Genomic DNA, 18,993 nt, shown 5'->3' with positions numbered 1-18,993 from the left:
AATAGTGTGTTATGAACTATTCTATTCCCCTTTGTTAGATCAGGAAAGTACAGATCTCCCTAATCAGCATTTCTAGAGCTGGTCCTTCAGCTGCGGAGCAGTTCTAAGTGCAGGTCTGATGGGAAAACAGCCTTTCAGCTCCAAGGCTAAAATTGGGTTACTTACTGTCCAGGGAAACCGTTTGTCCTTGCTGACATCTGGGATATTAAGTGGTTCCATAGTGTTTTTGACGTACTGAGCATACATGTAATTGATTTTGTTTGCTTCACGTTCCCTGTGGAAACAACAGATATGAATTCCTTCTGTGAATGAGAAAACATGAGCAAGCAGAATTAAATAAATGATGAAAAAGAAACATCAACTTAATTTATAGAGTAAAAAATATATCCTAGTCGGAAAACACAGCCCCTGTCCCCCACCCCAGTACTGAGAATTGAACGCAGGGGCCTGGCACTGAGATACATCCCCACTCTTTAACAAAAAAATAAAAAATAAAACAAAATGAAACTTATTTTTGAGACAGGGTCTCATTAAGTCATTCAGTTCCCTAGGCAAAGCAACTGTCTATCCTCCTGCCTCAGCCTCCCAGGCAGCTGGGCTTACAGGCATGTACCACCATGCAGCATTAAATACATTTGATGATTTACAACTTTGGTAGTATTATAATTGAAATGTTTTGAAAAGACAAAGATTCACAATTTTTCAACTATCTAAAACAAAAAACTCATTAGTAATCTTATTATAGGTTAAGGATCTATGACCTAGAAATGCACAATCTGAAGATATGAAAAGATTCAAAATCTAAAACATTTGAATGCTAACATGAAGCCACAGAGGGAGAACCGTACACCTCACCTTCTATGGTGAGTTGCCGTTGAAATGCAGGCATGACGTACCTTCAGGCTCTGTGTGTGAGGTGTATATTAAACATAAATGAATTGTGTATTCAGACTTGGGTTCCCTCCCCCAAAATCACATTATGTTTATGTAAATATTCCAACATAAAAAAATCCAAAATCTACCTACCACACTTCTGGCCCCAAGCATTTCAGGTAAGGGAGTCAATCTGTGCCACCGAAAATGTCATTTAGTATGAAATTCATGTGGTTATCTCCCTATTCTTATTTTCTCGTAGATTACAAGGTCTAGTGCTTTACTTCCTCAATTATTTATTTCCTGGATAGCTACACAATAAAAGAACCCTGTGCATATTCTGTGACCAAGGGAATTAGGAAGCAGGCCTAGAAAGTCCTTACTAAGCCCTTTTCTCTAGTTGAGTCTTTTTCCTTGTTCCCTGCCTTTTTCTTGCCTCCCTCTCCTTGTCGTATTCTTTACGGTTCAGTTTCATCGCTACATTCTTCTTTCTGCTCTGATGTCTTTTACGACATTGTTTTTAAATCAAAAAATTCCTCTTTTCACATTTTTAAATGGACAATATTTTTGCCATTTTTTTGGTCTCTTGCTTTCCAGTTGGGCATCAAGTATAAAGCTGATGGCAGAGGGCACGGTGTCATTCTGGGGAGGGGACACAGGCTAGGACGGGTGTTTTCATATGAAAACTCCCTGCATTCCCTGAGGGTCAGGGTGAGTTTGGCAGTAAGGTAATGGCAGCTGCTCCAAGAGAAGGATATGCGCATCTTAACTGTAATATCACTAACTGAAGAACTAGAAAAGACTTGTAGGGGCTGGGGATTTAGCTCAGCGGCAAAAGTGCCTGCCTGGCAAGCGCAAGGTCGTGAGTTCGGTTCCCGGTACCGGAGAAAAACCAAAACCAAAAAAAAACCAAAAAAAAAAGAAAAGACTTGTAGCAGCGGATACTTAAAAATCTGTGACTCAGGAAAAATGTCCACTTGTTTTGCCTTCTAATCTTGCATGCTTGTATCTGGTAATCTGAACAACTAATTTGAAGACAACAATATGCAATAGAACAACCACTGGTGAATTCCTACCGTCTTGTTTGGTGAAGCTCTGTATTGTTTCTAATTTTTTTTTTAATTATTTTTTATTCTCTTTAATGGTTTGATCAATCTTGCATTCTTACACCTGGCAATCTGAGCAACTTCAATGAAGATAACAATATGTAATACAACAACCACTGTGAATTCTTATCATTTTGTTCTGAAACCTTGTGTCATTTTTATTGTTTTTGCTTTGCTTTGTTTTGTCTATGTTGTTGTTATTTAAAAATTCTCTTTCAAATAAAAAAGAGAAAAGAGAAAAAAAATTTTCAGTGTTGTGCTTACTTCTGTCCTTTGCACTGAACACGCTTGAGTGGTTTTCCTACTGTCTTCTTGGGCACCAAGGATTCCACAAAGACTCCGAAAGTCTGGGCCTCATTCTTGGCCATGATAGCTTAGTCCCTTTCTTTGCTATTTATTTTAGCTTGAGAATAATTTAGCCAAACTGAGTACTAATCACTGGCCAGAACTATGTGTAAGTGGAAAAAGAATGTAAAGAAAGTGACAGAATAGTAGCACAGGATTAAATGAACATTAGATCAACATGTCTCAAGAATATACCGATAGTCTGCAAGCTACACAAGTCATCATGGGTACCAGACCTAATAATGCTCTCCCCATGTCCTATTTCCCTATACTATCTGGATGATATTCAAGAAAAGGTTGTGAAGCAGGTACATGTTTTAGGTTAATAAAATGATGTCCAAAATCACAAAAACCTTATCAACAACAGACTAGGGCAAAGAAAATAAAAAGCAGCTAGAACAAAGTTAAGGAAAGTAAAACCATGGCTACCCGGAAAAAGAAGTACATTGGAGAAGTAAGATGCCTTGTAAATCGCTTAAAAAGTGACAATAATAGTAGTAACTGTTACTGTTTTAGCCCCGTCATTATGTTAAAAGGAGGAGCCAGAAGAAACTCCAAATGCTTAAGCAACTTGTCAGAGATCGTAAATTCAGACTTACGGGAGTAGACAGAGAAGTACTAAAATTAGTTATGAATGAATAGACACCTAACTTCTGTTTTAACTTCCTGAAAACTTTAAGTTTTCCTGATGATTACTTTAGCGAAAAATGCTTTTTAGATATGAGAGAATTGTACAGGGCTATTTTCCACTCTCTAAGAAATGTTGGTGATTCCTTCATTCCTACACTCAATAAACGCAGCTTCAGCACCTGTTCTCTGAGAGGCCCTCTCAGTATCGCACGGGAGTAACACAAGCTCACGCACCGCAGGTTTGTAACTGTCACTCGGAGCTTTCAGTCTAGGAGGAAGCTGAGGCGGAATGAGTAACATAGTGTTTTCATTACATGTACTGTCTGAGTAGAGTCTAGTGCAGAGCTGCCTGCTGTGTATCAAGAACTCTTCCCTTCCCCCGTCTGGACACGGAGACACTTAGAATAAGACCAACTGCATTTCTCAGTGTCTCGAAGGGACTGAGTTCTAATCAATAGGATGTAAGAGGCAACACATGTTGCCTAAGAATCCTACCTAGGAGATGCTAATGAATGCTCCTTGCCCATTGTTTTCCCATTCTCCATTTTACCATTTCAAACATTGATATGATAGCTGGAGCTGCATCCTTGATCCTGAACAGAAGGGCTTAGGATGCAAGGTAGGAATCCCAAAGGTAGCTGGGTCCCGGAAGGCTTTACAACACAGCTGAAGCACCAGCCCCTAGCTGCCTCCCTCTGTGCTTTCATGGCAGAGAGTAATACTGTGTTCTTGTTTAAATTATTTTTGTTTTGAGCTTTCATGATTCACAGTTAACCCCAGCTGATCACAGTGCAAACACCATACATGTAGCAAAGATGGACACATAGCACCCAATGGGACAGATTAGGGAAGAGATGGCATTGCAAAAATGTGGGAATGGCTGGCTGAGTCTTAGAAAGGAAAGAAAAACATCACCAATGAAAGGGAGGGCGGAAAAAACAGGCAGAAGCATAAAACCAATATAAAACACATTGTTGAGGTGGAAGAGTCTTATGCATATTTGGAAAACACTAAACAGTTACAGACTGTGTCCAGAATAATAAAATGATGACTTCATGTTGAAAATGCTAGGTTGAGAAAGACTGTGGAAGATTTTGACAGTGTAATACAATGAATACAGATGTCATCTTTTAAATAACGGGAATATTACAATGGCCTTGAGGATGCAGCCTCTCAGATCTCCAACTGCAGGAAGCATAACTGAGCAAAGTCTCGGCCTGCTGTGCCTTGGAGCCCAGCAGCAGGCGTGCGGAGGCCACACCTCCTAGGCTGCTCCTACAAAGGGGGAAAACACCAGAAGCACCAAGGTAGTGCTATTCCTGGGGGACCTAGGACTCCATCGACAGAAAATTTTGGCCAGAAGACCTTCTAACAGCCTTGCTAAACTTTCCTTAGAATTCTCAGCCATCTGAGACACTTGTACACAACCTCTCCGCTAGTCCTCTGTAGTATGGGTCAGACTGTCACACCGGGCTGATGGCTCTCCGGTTCTCTCCTGGATGGTTCCCACCTCCACTCTCACAGGGTATTTCTCTTGCTCAATTTCTGCACAATTAAACCAGTCTTGGCATTTGCCTCTTGGAAAACCTGGGTCAAGTCAGACATCTAAGTTTTCTGCATGTGAGTATCAATGATGTAGTATAGGAATTAAGGACGGGGAACTTAGAAAGAAGCAGTGCAAAGAGGAACAATTTCAGGCCAAATACTGTAAAATATATTAGGAACACAGAAATAATAACTAATGCTTAATGAGAAATTTTCTGAAGCATTTTATATGCACTAGGTTCATTCAATCATTACTACAATTCCATGATTACAGATGAGGAAACAGCCTTCCGGGGGTTAAATTATTATACAAAGATCTATAGCTAGTAGGTGGTGGTATATGATTTAAATACAACCAGTCTAATTTCTATTCAATGACCTTTCTTTTTTAAGCTTTTTTGAGGAATCTCCATACTGATATCCATAGTGGTTGTACAAATTTATACTCCTACCAACAGTGGAGAAGGGACCTTGCACCTCACAGCCCCATCAGCATTTGTTATCAGTTGATTTCTTGATGACAGCCATTTTTTCTGGGGTAAGACAGAATCTCAGTGTGGTTTTAATTTGCATCTCTGAAATGACCGATGATGCTGAACATATTTCATATATTTATTTGCTGTTTGTACTTCTTCATCTGAAAAGTGTCTACTCATTTCAGATGCCCATTTTTAAATTGGGTCTTTACATTTGGGGGAGTCTGATTTTCTTTTTTTAGTTCTTTATATATTCTAGGCATTAGTTCTTTGTCTGAGGAACAGCTGGCAAAAATTTTTTCCCATGCTGTGAGCTGTCTCTTTACTCTGTGGTTTCTTTTGCTGCACAAAAGCTTTTTAATATAGTGAGAGCTAAAGGATTAAGTCCATGTATCTGTCACTTTATGATGAAAATGTGCTAAATGTGTTTTGATAAAGAACACAAAGTTAATTAGTATGGAATGGTACAACTCTATCTATTTTTCAGAAGAAGGAGCGCATATGAGGTGTATCAGCTTCACTTCTTCCTTCTAATTGGGTGGCTCTCTGAACTGCGCCACAGAAACTAAAACTTCCTGCCACCCAGAAATGTGCCTTCCTTTGGGAATTCCTGGGCACCCCTACCCGCAAGGCTTATTACGTTTCCTGCCATTAATGACATGATTCTAGTAAGGATGTACAATATTACCTTGACTATCTTTTAGTTTTACACTTAACAGCTCAAAACTATGATCAATATATTACTTTAAGTTAGAAACAATAGTGGATTGGTTGGAAAACTCTCAAGAATCATGATTTCCAACTTATAAATAACTGCCTAAAAAGAATGACTTACTAACTACTAGCATGAAATTACCTAGCAACTCATCTTGAAAAGTGTTTAGTAAAAAGAATTGGAGAGTGTTAAATTCATTCCATAATCAATTTTAGAAATACAATGGTGTACTAGTGAACACTAAGTGTCAGTATCCATTTAGTCCTTTTTCAAAATGTTGAGGTTACTAAACACTGGTTCTGGATCAGTTATAAAATTAGCCTGACATCTAGTTTTTATTACCAATTAAAAAAAGATTAAATTAAATTTTAACAAAATATTAAATAACTATGAGGCCTTTTACTATATCAGTAGATTAAAGGCTGACTTTAAAATATTTAGCTGGCATAAGCCATTAATATTGAATGAATTTTATTACTATAAAATCAGTTAATAAATCAGTAAATTTAGTCTCTTTTGAGGTTATCATACTGAGGTAGTTACCTTATAAAAATATCTTTATACTAAGATTGTCTTGGAGTAATGAACATACTGTAAATGGGAAAATACCTTTCACTGTATTTACAAAGAAAGAACAGTCATTACTAGAAGATAATCTAGTGATATTAAATTTTGATTAAAATATACACTCAAGCTAGCTATTTTAAGTCTCGGGGGTCAGTGGTTGCAGAGAAAAATTGTGTACCGAGATTTTATTTTTGTTTTTTTGAAAAATACACATTCCCCAGTAGAGGTCGCTATTATACTAGGTCTCTTGATGTGGTCAGCTATCACTAGAATAAAAATCAAAATGCCAATGCAGAAAATACAATCACATAGGTATAGAACTGCTGCATAAATATTGAAAGGCAAATATAGATGATTAATCATTTTATACTTTTAATAAGCACCATCATGCCAATTTTCCTGTTGCCCAATGGAGATAAATAAATATAGGTAGATGTATATTTGTGCATTTGGTATATTTACATATTTCTATCTTTTGTATATTTACATCATTTTATATGCATAGTTACACATAACTTATACAGTCCCAAAAGTAAAATATTCAAATACTCTGTATTTACATCTTTTATCTAGAAATGTTGTGAAATATTTCTTTAAAAGCAAGAGTTGTTATTTATACTATCATCAAGTCAAGATAATCTATTTTGTTTCTGCTACGAAGAAGAGACTTCACAACTGAGATGAGTAATACTTGACAAGGAGTGGCCACAGCTCCACCACATGCACACAGTTACACACATTCAAAATGATTCAGTACTAAGCAAAGCAATGTCAAGTATGCCAGAACACGGAGTGACGAGAGGCTCACGAGGAACAGGGATGGAGGTGAGATGCTGCTTCCAGTTCACTGCCAGCAAGACCAAGAGGGAAATAGGTCAGCTATGCACTTGTGGTCAAATGAACCCCAAGCTCCAGGGGAGCAGAGAGATCTCTGGAAAGAGAGACCACAGTTTATCCGCCTTGACTCTGCACCCCTCACCCAAGTCAGCACGGAAGGATGAAGTCAGATCTATCTTCTGAGTCCAATGAACTCCTCCAACTTACATGCCCACACTTTTGTTACTTCAGAAATTCTTTTAATAGGAGAAAAGGTCCTCCACTTATTGTTAAAATAGTAGTCTAGTAATAATGAGGTTTGATTTAAACACACACACTTAAACTAACAACTCTAAGTCACTGGGTCAGTAATTTTTCCGTCTACTAAGACTGAAAGTGTGAGAAGACAAAGGACGGAAGAGGAAAGAGAAGGGCACCTCCACAGGCCTGGAGCAGGAGACACTTTCCGCAGCCCTCCCAGGGATCTCTGGGGCCAATCTCACTGAAAAGGCTCAGGACAAAACCAGCCTGTGCTCTTAAATATTATGTCCTTGCAGCTGTAAACCCAGGCGGTTATGATTTATATGACCTAGGGATGATTTTCCTTTTATTTTGTGTCTCACTTTTTATTATAAACATTTTCTTCCACTTTTTTAAATGGTGAACTATTTGAATATACAGAAAAAGTAAAACAAAACAAAACAAAACAAAACAAAACAAACAAACAAACAAAAAAAACCTGAAAGTAAAATGAACACACTCCTCCTGGATTTGACATTTAAAAATTTTTCCACATTTACTTTATCTATATATGTATATGAAGATGTATTTATCTAAACTTTTAAAAAATATTTACTTACTAACCTTTGGCCAAACCATTTTAAAGTCACTTGCAAATGCAATAATGCTTTGTCCCTAAAGATTTCAGCATAAGTCTCCTAAAGATAAGAACATTCTCCTACTGATGCTGCTATCTTTCTAATTTCAAAGAAATGTAAGGACACTTCCTCCCGGCTAGTTTCTGGTCCACAGTAAGGGTTTTAATTGTTCATAAAAATGCTTTTGGTAACTATTGTTGTTTTGAACTACTAGAGTCTGAACAAAGTTCAAATATTGCATTTGGCTTTTATGTCTTCATGAACATTAGTCTTTATCCACTTGATTCAGAGATACTGACTATCTACAGAGACCACGGCATTTATCTGATAGAATGTTCTGTAGTAAATGTAAAAAGAGGTTATTTTAAAAGCACCATCACCAAGGAGCTTACTTAACTGAAGACTACACCAGTTGTTAAAACACTCAGTACATTAAGTCTACTCTAGTGAAAAAATTTGGAACTTTACTCTCCTTCTCTCTCTTGCTGCTTTTGCTGTCTTCTGCAGCCATGAACTGTTTCTCCTCTGAGTTGCCCCTCAGACATGTGCCTCCCTGCCTTGGAGGCAGCCAATGATGGACTGAAACCTTTACAAACTGTGAGCTAAATAAACCTCTCCTTTTAAAAAAAAATTTGGAAATTTAATATCAAGTTTTAAAAAAAGCCAAAGGGGAGGCTTTTAGATATAGTAGTAATAATGAGGGGTTAAACAGTTTTTGTAACACACGCACGCACACAAACACACACTAAATAATATGACATTATGCCCAAGAATTCCTGATAGTTTATCTTGGCAGATTTACATTCCTTAGATTTAAATTGCTTACAATACCTTATCATTTATCAAACAATGCTAAATATTTGCTAAGAAGAGGAAAAGAAAAAAAGAAATGTGAAAAAGGACGTTTGGTAGTTTAAACCTATTCCAAGAGTAGCACATACAAAATTGGGACACTATCACCTGAATCTTCCATCATATAAATACACAATGTTGTGTATGCGTAACAGTTATCAGCAAGAAAATAACACAAATTTAAAAATAACCAAAAACATGGAAAAGAACTAAATGACAGCAGAGATCTAATGTGATTTAGTGATGGTGGGAACAAATATTTTATGACCAGGACCATAAGCTTCTTTCTATTATTAGTTAAGTCTTAATGGCTAATTCTAAATCAGAACAAACTTTGACCTATTTGAGAATTATTTCATATGGTGAATAGTGTGTGAGTTTGTGTAGTGCTAGATATATTATCATCGTGATCGATTTCACTTAAGATCCACAAGTACTATATTTTAGTTATGTTTGCAGATGAGTTCACTAAGAAATCTATAAAGTTGCCAGTAATGGTTTGTGTCTGTTAATCCTGACTGTGAATTACAGAGACTCATGAAGAAGTGACTGATTGTGAGGGCACTAATCTCTTCTGTAGGTTCACCCATTGAGGGTTTCACAGATGATCAGGCAAATAGGAAAAAGGGCCTATTTGGAGGAAACGGGTCATGAGGGAAGGACCTGGGAGTCCCTGGCCCCTCCTTCTCTGGCACTCTTTCCTTACTGCCTGCCTCCTGGCTGCCATATTAAGCAGCTTTTTTTGACTGTGCCCTTCTGCCGTACCATTTCTGCCTTGGAGCCAGCTGACCATGGACTGAAACCTCTGAAACCATGTGCCAAAATAAACCTTTTCTCCTTTAAATTGTGTATGTTCAGTACATTGTCCCAGCAGCAGAAAAGTGAATAATACAGATCAGTTATTTAAATGGAAAAATATAATTGAACTAGTTCACAACAATACTATTACACTCAGTCCTACACACATCAGAACACTCTTCAATGCATGGAGTAATCCTCAGGGAAGACAATGTCATGGAAAAACCTTAGGACTTTTAATACCAAATAAATTATTTTGACAACCAAAATTATTTGTGTTTGAGGGAAACATAGCCCATCACTTACGTTTTACATCCAACTGGGAAAGAAATAACAATCTGGCCAATATAATGTACCCATGATAAAGACAAATAAAGAATAAACTAACTTACCTTGTTAAAGTATCAGATTCTTTTTCTAACTCCTCACATTCCATATGAAACACACTAGAAAAAGAATCCTGAAAACACAATGACAATATAGACTGAGATATAAGTTTGATAGTGAAACAGACACACATATACATACACTGTGAAATTCACTAAAGGCACCAATTCTTGTAATATATTTATATTTACTCCCAAATGAACCAATCCAAGTACTTATTAATAACATCCTCAAAGCTGCTTCCCATTATTAAAGGATTTATTCATGCGATTTCTGATTTTCACTTGCAGGAAGGTTTGAATACCATTTCATTTTTTTCCCTCACCAGGTGTTAGTGCATTGGTTAGCTTCAAAATTTCTCTACACTTGTTTAAAATCCTAAAGTTTGGCATTGTAAGCACACACTGATGAATGTCATTAAGTCCCAGGAATAGAATCCCTCCTTAAAGAGAAGTACCATTCAGTAACATTTTATGAGATCGTTTAAAAAATGGCGAAGTCTTCAGTAACACAGTCACACATGTGAAATTACTTGAAGAGGGAAAACGCCCGTTTGCATTGGTGGCATAGTTACACTGAATAAAGAAGAATTGGAAAGAAATAGAGCAATAACAGCGTGACTGTGAACAGAATAGCTGAGTATATATTTTCATTTTTGATCATGTTGAGTATTTTTAACTCTAAATAACTGTAATGTAAATAAACACCAAGTCATCTCATTCCTTTTCTAAGCTCAACAACTTAAAATGTCAAAAACTAAGGAAAACATATTCAGGAGAGTATTGTTGAGTTGTAGTTCAAAACATCACTGGTAAGTTTGCTACCACGATAGGTGCTAACTGATAGAAGCTTGCACTGAATGCTAATTAAAGTGATATTTAAAATTGTTTTAAAAAGAAGTGCTTTGTGTATAACTTTCAAAAATTAAAGGCTAAAAACAGGTCACAGAGCAAAAATGAGAAATTGACATGAGACACTAATGAATGCTGACCTGAACTTTAAAAGGCTAGCAGGTATCTTGTAATCATCTCTACATTAAGGATTTTATAACTGATTGAAAATATGAAATAATATTTAACAACATGTGGAGCATCTTTTTTAATCACAGTGAATTCTACTTTGATATACTATTAATAAGATTTTTTTATTAATCAACACATCCGTTCTGACATAAACATTCATACCATATGATTCAGATGATAATGGGTCCTACAGGCTTAACATCTAAACCAATTTAAAAGTTTTAATGAAAATTATCAAATTTTTTTATTATTGAACTTCCCCTGACCACATCAGTTCCAATATTATTCCTGGATTCTAACTGATCTATACAAAAGTGGTAGTTAGTGCCACTCGTTTTAGAGTAATGGAAAATGAAAATCATCACATCAAAAATTCCAGAAGCAACAATTCACAGGATGAGAAGGGAAAGAATCTGTGCAAAGGAAAACTGCCTTGGGCCAGGGAGCTGACTCTAACAGCAAACGCAAGGCAGATGACGTGTTTGTATGCACACGGTTCTGGATGAGACACCCCGTCTCACTCCATACACTTGGAGATGTTTCTTCACATCACAAATGACTGAAACCAGCCAATTAAACACTAATGGCTTCCCACTGTTGGTGAAGGATACAGGACTCACAAGTACCTTGAAAAACAGCCTCTACTGGGCCATGCTTTCTGGTTCTAAATAATTCAGGGTAACAATAAATGATTATGTTCAACCCATTCAACAGTGGACGTCTACCCGTTCACACCAACCCTGGGCACCACTATTCCTGACTGTGAAACTAGCACACGGTAGTGACGATGAGTTTTTCCTTCAAGACAGTGTAGTCACTGACAGATGCAGCTCACATGATCCTTCCCATGGGACCTGCTTAGTGGTGAGGGACAGGGGTGAAAGGGGCCATAAAAAGCACCTTCCACACTCACCCCAGCTCCGTGTAACCAGAGCAGCCTGTACTCTGACCGACTTTAAATATCCTTATACAGCTGGGTTTGAGAGAGGGTTCTGAGACGAAAATAAAGCTTTGAAGCAGTGCTTCCGGGAATGTAAGTTTCTGTCGCTCTAAAAATTAAAAAGCCATACTCTGTACTCACGGAGCAGTCTTCATCCACTATGAAAATGGTGCATTTCTGCACCTGCATAAAGGAAATAATAGTAGCAGCTATTTTCTTCAGAATTACTTCCAATGATTGCTGTTCTTCAAAAATTAAGCTAGCAAGGTCAAGCAGCACCTAGACAAGGAAAATAGACAGCTAATTACCTTGAAGTTATCTGTAACTAATAAAGCAATCACTATAAAGATTTGCAAGGGTTATAAGCTGTTCATGTAATGAAGAAAGTTATGATCAAGTTTCAACTTTAGTATTAAATTTCTTTCTGTTTAGTAACAAAATTGCCTGGTGTCTGTGAGTATGTTTAGCATAGTGGTTAAAATCACAGGTTGTTAAGCCAGAGCAATGTCATTACTCCTGACTTCCCTTCCTGCTAAGTTTGTGACCTAAGGCAAGTTCTGTGAAAACAGTGAGAATTGAATAACTTAATATTTATAAAGCATTTTGGACAGTACCTGGTACATTATAGACAATTACTGTTGTTGCTCCAAACTTCTGAGATCAACATTTATCAACACTGTCAATATTTCAGACTAAGTCAGTACTACCCAAGGTAAAGCTTAAGAGCTCCCTTTGTGTCTTCTGAAATGTCTCTTTACTCTGAGCGCCACAGAATTTCTCCTGATCTCACAAACCATTCATTTATTTATGTGATGGGAGAAAGAATTTTCCTTTGCAAGATTTACTGCAGGAGATACCATCCCAACTGAGATGTGAAAGATGATCAGAAATCAATCTGATGAAAGGCAGAGGGGAAATAGTTCAGGAAACAAAGAACTAAACGGAGAAAAAGGAGAACACTGAAAGTTCTGATCAAATGTTACAGGAGCAAAGAACACAGAGATCCAGGTGATGAGAACAGAGTGCTGAGGAGAGAAGGACTCCGGGAGCCTGGTGTGATTCTGAAGTAGCCTGTCCTGTGACGGGTGCAGGAGGGAGCGATGTGGTCACCTCTGAGTTTGTACAATGAGCACTTGGAAAAGGTGGCAAGAGTGGGGCAGAAGAGTGAAAGGATTCTGCAGTTTGAGCAACAGAATGTCCACTGTCTTGTTCGCATGAGTTCTAAACAAAAAAGGAGAAAAAGAACAAAAGAAAAGAGAAAAAAATGAAAACAGAATTGCACAGAACTGGAGGCTCATTTAAGTCTCTAGCCTTAAAGGGCTGACCTGAATTGCAGGTACCAGCTGGATGAGCAGAAGAGTTACCTTCTGAAAGGAAGTTCTGAAAACAAAGCCAAACACTTCAGAAGTTTACAAACAGACAACACACAGTGTACAAGATGTAAAATATGCATTATACATAATATGAAAACACATTATGTATTATATATTTACATATACTAGAAACCCAGGCCTCTATAATGTACTAACAAAATATTTACAGAGTCATGAATTGGAGTAACATGGATGCTCGTTACATCTGTAGGAAAATGGATACACCTTGAAAACATAATGTTAAGTGAAATCAATCAGACACACAAGCTCAAATACCCTAGTTTTTTTCTTGAATAATTCCAATATAGAGCAAAATAAAAGACTGACAAAAGAAAAAAGAAAGATAGATCTTTTGCAGACGGGAAGGGGACCAAGAGTCTGAGTTGGGGGAGGGAGGAAAGGGGACACGAAAACATTTGAGATGCATCATGTGTGTGTGCCAACCTCCCTCAATGGGTGTAATCTTTACCTGTCATAAACATGAACTAGTAGTTATAATAATGAAATGCAGAAGACAGGAAGAGAGGGAGGTGAGTGGGGAGTGGGAGGGAAATACAAAGAATCAGGGTACTGTGTGTTCAGCACATGTACTTACTCCTAAAATGAATGTGAATATCACATACTCCTAACATGTATGAATAAAAAATAAAGAACAAATGTAATATTTAGAAAAGTAGTAGCCAAAGTAGTAGGATGGTAAAAGAGACATTCTCACGTCTGCAAGGATTGAGAAAGTTTGCCTCACTAATGCTCAATCAGTCAGTCTCTCTCTTTCTGTGCCTCTCTCAGCTTGCACCTAGATGTCCCCCCAAAGCCTGATGCAGTCATAGGCGGAGCATTTCCTAGACGGCTGGATCTACGGTGAGGGATGTTGGGACTGATTCATGGTGCAGTGCCAGGGTTAGAGGCGCTCCATCCAGGATGTGAGTGCTACCCACCCCGAGGGCAGGTAGCCTGAACGGAATGTAAGAAAGAGAAAGAGGGCTGCTTGTTGCTTTCTGCTTCACTACTTCACTGCTTTGCTGCCTGCTGCCTGCCATGAACTATTCTCCTGTGCAATCCCTCTCCTCTGTGACACCCTGCCTTGGAGCCAACTGACTATGAGCTGAAACCTCTATAAACTGTGAGCCAATGAACCTTTCCTGCTTTAACTCTGGGTGTCTCCTATTTGTCTCAGCAATGAGAAAAGTCAGCAAGACTCATTATCTCTTCCTCTCTCCCCTCCTTTTCCACTCCTTCCCTTATTCTTCTTCATTATGATACTGGGGGACTGAAGCCAGGCCTTTGTACTGAGCTACATCCCTAGTCCTTTCTTATTTTTTATAGACAGAGTCTCACTAAGACACCAAGTTTCCCAGGGTGGGCTCCATCTTGTAATCTTCTTGACTCAGCTTCCCAGAGTGCTGAGATTACAGGTATGCAGCACCACACCTGACTTATTAGTATGGTTTCTTAAATATTTAAGAATGTGCTTGAACAAAAGACAGGAGTAACTGAGCAAGAAAAAGTGATAAGGAATGAGAAAATAAAAGCGTCTTTCTAAAAAAGCAGTGAAAAAAAGTTCTGTGATGACATGTGTGCAGCAGACATAGGTAACAGTTTAGCTGGAAGAAGAAAGGTAGAGAACTCCAATTTGACATCTCTAAGAGAAGAAGAGGCCTAAGGCCTAATATAAGGGACAGCCAGGGGAGAGAAGAACACGAAGGACATAAGGTCGAGCATATAGGGGAAAAAGGAAAAATTAAAAGTTGTACAACAAAAGTAACACATATAGTATTTATATAGTCATAGTAATTATTAATCTGTTATCTTAAATTGTAACTTTTGAATTTGGATAAGCAAAGCTTAAGAACAGTTCTTCATGGTTGTAGAACAATACATCTGCTATCAGTGTGGGTAAAAAAGAAGAAATCCAAATGGAAAATCAGAGCTATGGCATGGTAGCTGGGAAAGAGATACAAAGAGGAAGACAGGGATGGGAAATGAAAAGTAAAGCCTACAGTGGACAAAGCAAGAACTAAAAAGTATTATTTAATCTCATGTATTCACCGCATGCAGTAACTTTGAACAATGATTTAATGACACTGGTAGGGCCAGGGTAATGGACAGTAAGGAAGGGTCTAAGACAAATCCCTACCTTTCAGGTCCAAGACTATTATCTAACAGTGCCAGAGCAACCGAGCACGGGGAGCGGGAAAGAGGAGCAACCATAACTACTGGAAGAAACTGCTAATATATTTAGAAACTGGGGATATTTGATTTTTCACCCTGTGCACCCATTACTTGGATTAAAATTTAACAGTATGGTAAGAAAGGACACCTCTTCTCTCTTTTTGGTATTATACTTACCTGGTTTCTTTTGTTCTCCAGCAGGGAAGTTTCGTAGAGTTGAGCATTGTGAAGAACAATACCACAAAAGGCCAAATAAGCAGCAAAGTCCTAGAAAACAAAAGACAACAAGCCAAATAAAAATTGCTTCTAAAATCATCTACTAATGTTGTCCAAAACATAAAAGGCACTAAAGGTATTTACTGTTGAAATAAACATTAAAAGACAAAAATGTAGACATTTATTATGCATAAAATTGGGAGCTGACGCAAACCTCTCAAATTGAGATGCTTCAAGTTTATCTTTCTTTATGGCAGAGTAGCACTCTATTGCGTATAAATACCACATTTTCTCTATCTACTCATTTGTTGGTGGACATACACACCGTCTCCAAGGTCTAGCTGCCACCACGAATTGTGCTGCTGTAAACATGGGTATTCCTGTATCCTTCTAATAGGATGACTTTAACTCTTCTAGGTGTGCAGTTCAAATAATTCAAGTTACTCATGCTGCTGTTTCAAAAATGTTTTAGTATAAATGGTAATTTGTTTCATTTATACTATTAGTTTTTCTTAGTTCACAGAAAATAAGCTTTGTGCTAGTACCTAGTTTTTTCTTCTTTGGAAGAGAATCTTTTCTATGTCTTGTATGCTGAGTAACTACTTTGAAGATGATACACAGTATACTAACTACTATTATTCACTTATTGTTTTGTTATGAAATTTTGTTTTTGTTATAAAGAAAAAAAGATTTTATAAAGTCAAAAAGAAAAATTTGCTGTGCTCTAGAGCAATTAAAACTTGAGGCCCAACACATGTGCCAATACAGCCCACAGCACGGAGACAAAAATAACTCTGCCTTGTTTGGTTGTCTTCCAAATTTAAAAGCTCCCACTCATTTTCAGGGGAGCAACAAAAATAGCAATGGGCTTGGAATAGGACACATGCAATGAGCTGTGATAGACCTGTAATTACAGATGCAGGAGACGAAGTAAAACCTATGGACAGAATGAAGTTAGGAACACATTTAAGGCATTCTTGCGGGAAAAGCAAGTCAGCGTGGTGTGCAGGATATATTCCTTCAGAGTTGGATGAGAAGCGTAAAAAAAAAAAGTTAACGCTGACTGCTGCTCTTTCTGAAGCCGAATTCACATCATCCAGCCTGAATTCGCACCTTGGCGCCCCACCGTCTGTGCGCAAAGCTTATAAAACACTGGGAAACTGGCTTCACCAGGAAGCAATTCCAATTCTTAGCCAAACCTGAGTGCTGAACTTGGAGCAGTGCTGGGTTTTTACTCAAGGTTGAACCTCTTCATAGCAGTGATGAAAGATAAATGAGAGAGTTAAAATGCTGTCAGTCACCCTCCATGGGGCTCCAACATGCACCCAGTCCTGGATCACACAGTAAGGGGGGTGCCGGGGAGTTTCTGCTGAATGAATAATTCAGGTTTTTGCTAGTCAAGCCAAGGCGGTCTGTAGCTAAGGATACCCTTTTAGACATTTCAAATTGTTTTCAATCATCGTGTGTTTCATGGTCAACGACTTTAGCAACAGCTAATTCCAGAGGTCTATGTACAAGAAGAGAAAAACATCTTTCTTATTTGACATCAGTCCAGACTCAAGTTTTGGTACCTTTTCGTCTTTTTCGGTGAACGTCCCTCCATTTCCTGATTTCTTGTTAATGGCCTGAGCTACACCAACAACCTGGTACAAGCAGAGAAAAGTGACAAAGTTTTTTGTTTGACTGGAATTAGTGGTAGAAATTTCCTAAAATGAATGTGATCACAACAGAACATTTCATGTGCTATAAAATACACTAACATGGAGCTACAAAATAGAAAACCAAAAGTCTTCAGCACTGGTACAAATTCTACATCACTGAATATATTCCTTTTTTCTCATTAGAGTACTAATATTTTTAAACTCTTGCAGCCCAAACTATACTGGATTTTGTGATTTCACTCTACGGTTTGAAACAACGAATTAGTAATCACATTTTAAGTAAATATTTCCCATAGTTTTAAAATGTAAGCAACTGATTTCTTCACACTGCAAATAAAATGTATAATAAAATGAACATTGTATATTTGATTAAAATTTTTCAAAAAGGCTAAATGCCTTTTTGCCAAAAATGAAACGGGATCCAGTGGCCAATGATAAAAGCAGTGCAGGCGATCATTAAGGTACAAAGAATCTCTAACACATTGATGCAGTCCAACTTCTTTTGAAATGTCTGCTTTTGAAAATCGACCTTCAAAAGATTTATTTTTTGGGAAAAAGCTTATTGAAACTCAAGACAGGAATTAACACGTTGAGTCTTATTTCAAATAGATTAGAAATCATTTGAAAGAAAAACTACCTTAAGATGACTAAGCTAAACTCCCAATATGTCTTAAGGTTTCTCAAATGATTTACCAAGACTTTAAGGATACTTTCATCTTTCTGTTTGGAAGTATTTTTTTTTTTATTTACCTGTCAATTCCCAGCTTCAGTTTGAGCCATTACCTTATTTTTATAAAGCCCTTCAACTTATCTCCACTTCCTCAGTGCTACTTAGAAATTCTCCTCTTTTTCTCTGCTGCAATTTAGTGTCAGTGGAGTAAGGGAAAGGCCCTTGCACACTGTAGGAGTATCAGTCCTTTGTTCTGTGTAAGGTGCATTTGTGCTTTCTCAGCTGACTCTTGGCCCTTAGCTTTAGTAAAACAGCATAAAATTCCTCTTTAGAACAGCAGAACAGGGAAGGAAACAGGATACATTGTTGTCTCATGTAGTTTTTGACTCTTCTCAAATCAATCTCTCTCTCTCTCAATAAATGCTAAGAAGAAAAGCAGAATTACTTATCTACCCCAAACCTTTTGATTTCCCTTAATTCAACTCTCCCTTACTTTCTGCACTCTTCAGCTCTTGAAAATAACTGATAGATTTCTAGATGCTCCAGCCTCAAAGACAAATGTCTAGGAAAGCCTAAAATCAAACACATCTGGATGGAGGCTGGGCATGTTCACTGAAAATGTAACTGTTGAGGACCGCTGGGTTCAATGCAGAACAATACACCTCTAACTCAGTTATTTTAAGTGCACATTCATTCATATACTCAACAAATGCTGAAGTGTCTATCAAGCATCACAGAGAGATAAAAACCAAGGAAAAGGCAACCCTGGAGGAGTTCAGAACCAAGCACACGTGAAACACAACGCATTGGAGGCATAGCAGGATGACACAGGTGCCCATAGGTTATTAGAAGTGCTGGTGGGAAAGAAGGCCTTCTTACAAATCATAACACGCTCACTCAGAACCACAGAGATGAGACACAAGGTGCTTTTTAAGTGACCAACTATATTAA

General features: G+C 37.7%; 1 protein-coding gene across 2 annotated transcripts in view; it reads right to left on the bottom strand.

Moving 5' to 3' along the window:
• Nucleotides 1-18,993, bottom strand: part of Pde5a (phosphodiesterase 5A, cGMP-specific) — a 119,221-nt gene that overhangs the window by 56,020 nt on the left and 44,208 nt on the right. For both annotated transcript variants that reach the window (XM_005386794.2, XM_005386796.2), the window contains exons 4-8: nucleotides 17,283-17,354; nucleotides 15,673-15,762; nucleotides 12,092-12,229; nucleotides 9,994-10,061; nucleotides 166-274 (exon numbers count right to left, since the gene is read on the bottom strand). In XM_005386794.2, coding sequence (XP_005386851.1) covers nucleotides 166-274; nucleotides 9,994-10,061; nucleotides 12,092-12,229; nucleotides 15,673-15,762; nucleotides 17,283-17,354 — 477 coding nt within the window. The remainder of the gene's footprint in view (nucleotides 1-165; nucleotides 275-9,993; nucleotides 10,062-12,091; nucleotides 12,230-15,672; nucleotides 15,763-17,282; nucleotides 17,355-18,993) is intronic.

This window comes from Chinchilla lanigera, unplaced genomic scaffold (genome assembly GCF_000276665.1).
Source record: "Chinchilla lanigera isolate Chin_1 unplaced genomic scaffold, ChiLan1.0 scaffold00027, whole genome shotgun sequence".
In the NCBI taxonomy this organism is placed as follows: Eukaryota; Metazoa; Chordata; class Mammalia; order Rodentia; family Chinchillidae; genus Chinchilla; species Chinchilla lanigera.
Note: the sequence above shows the minus strand (reverse complement) of the source record. Positions and strands in the feature narration are given on the sequence as shown.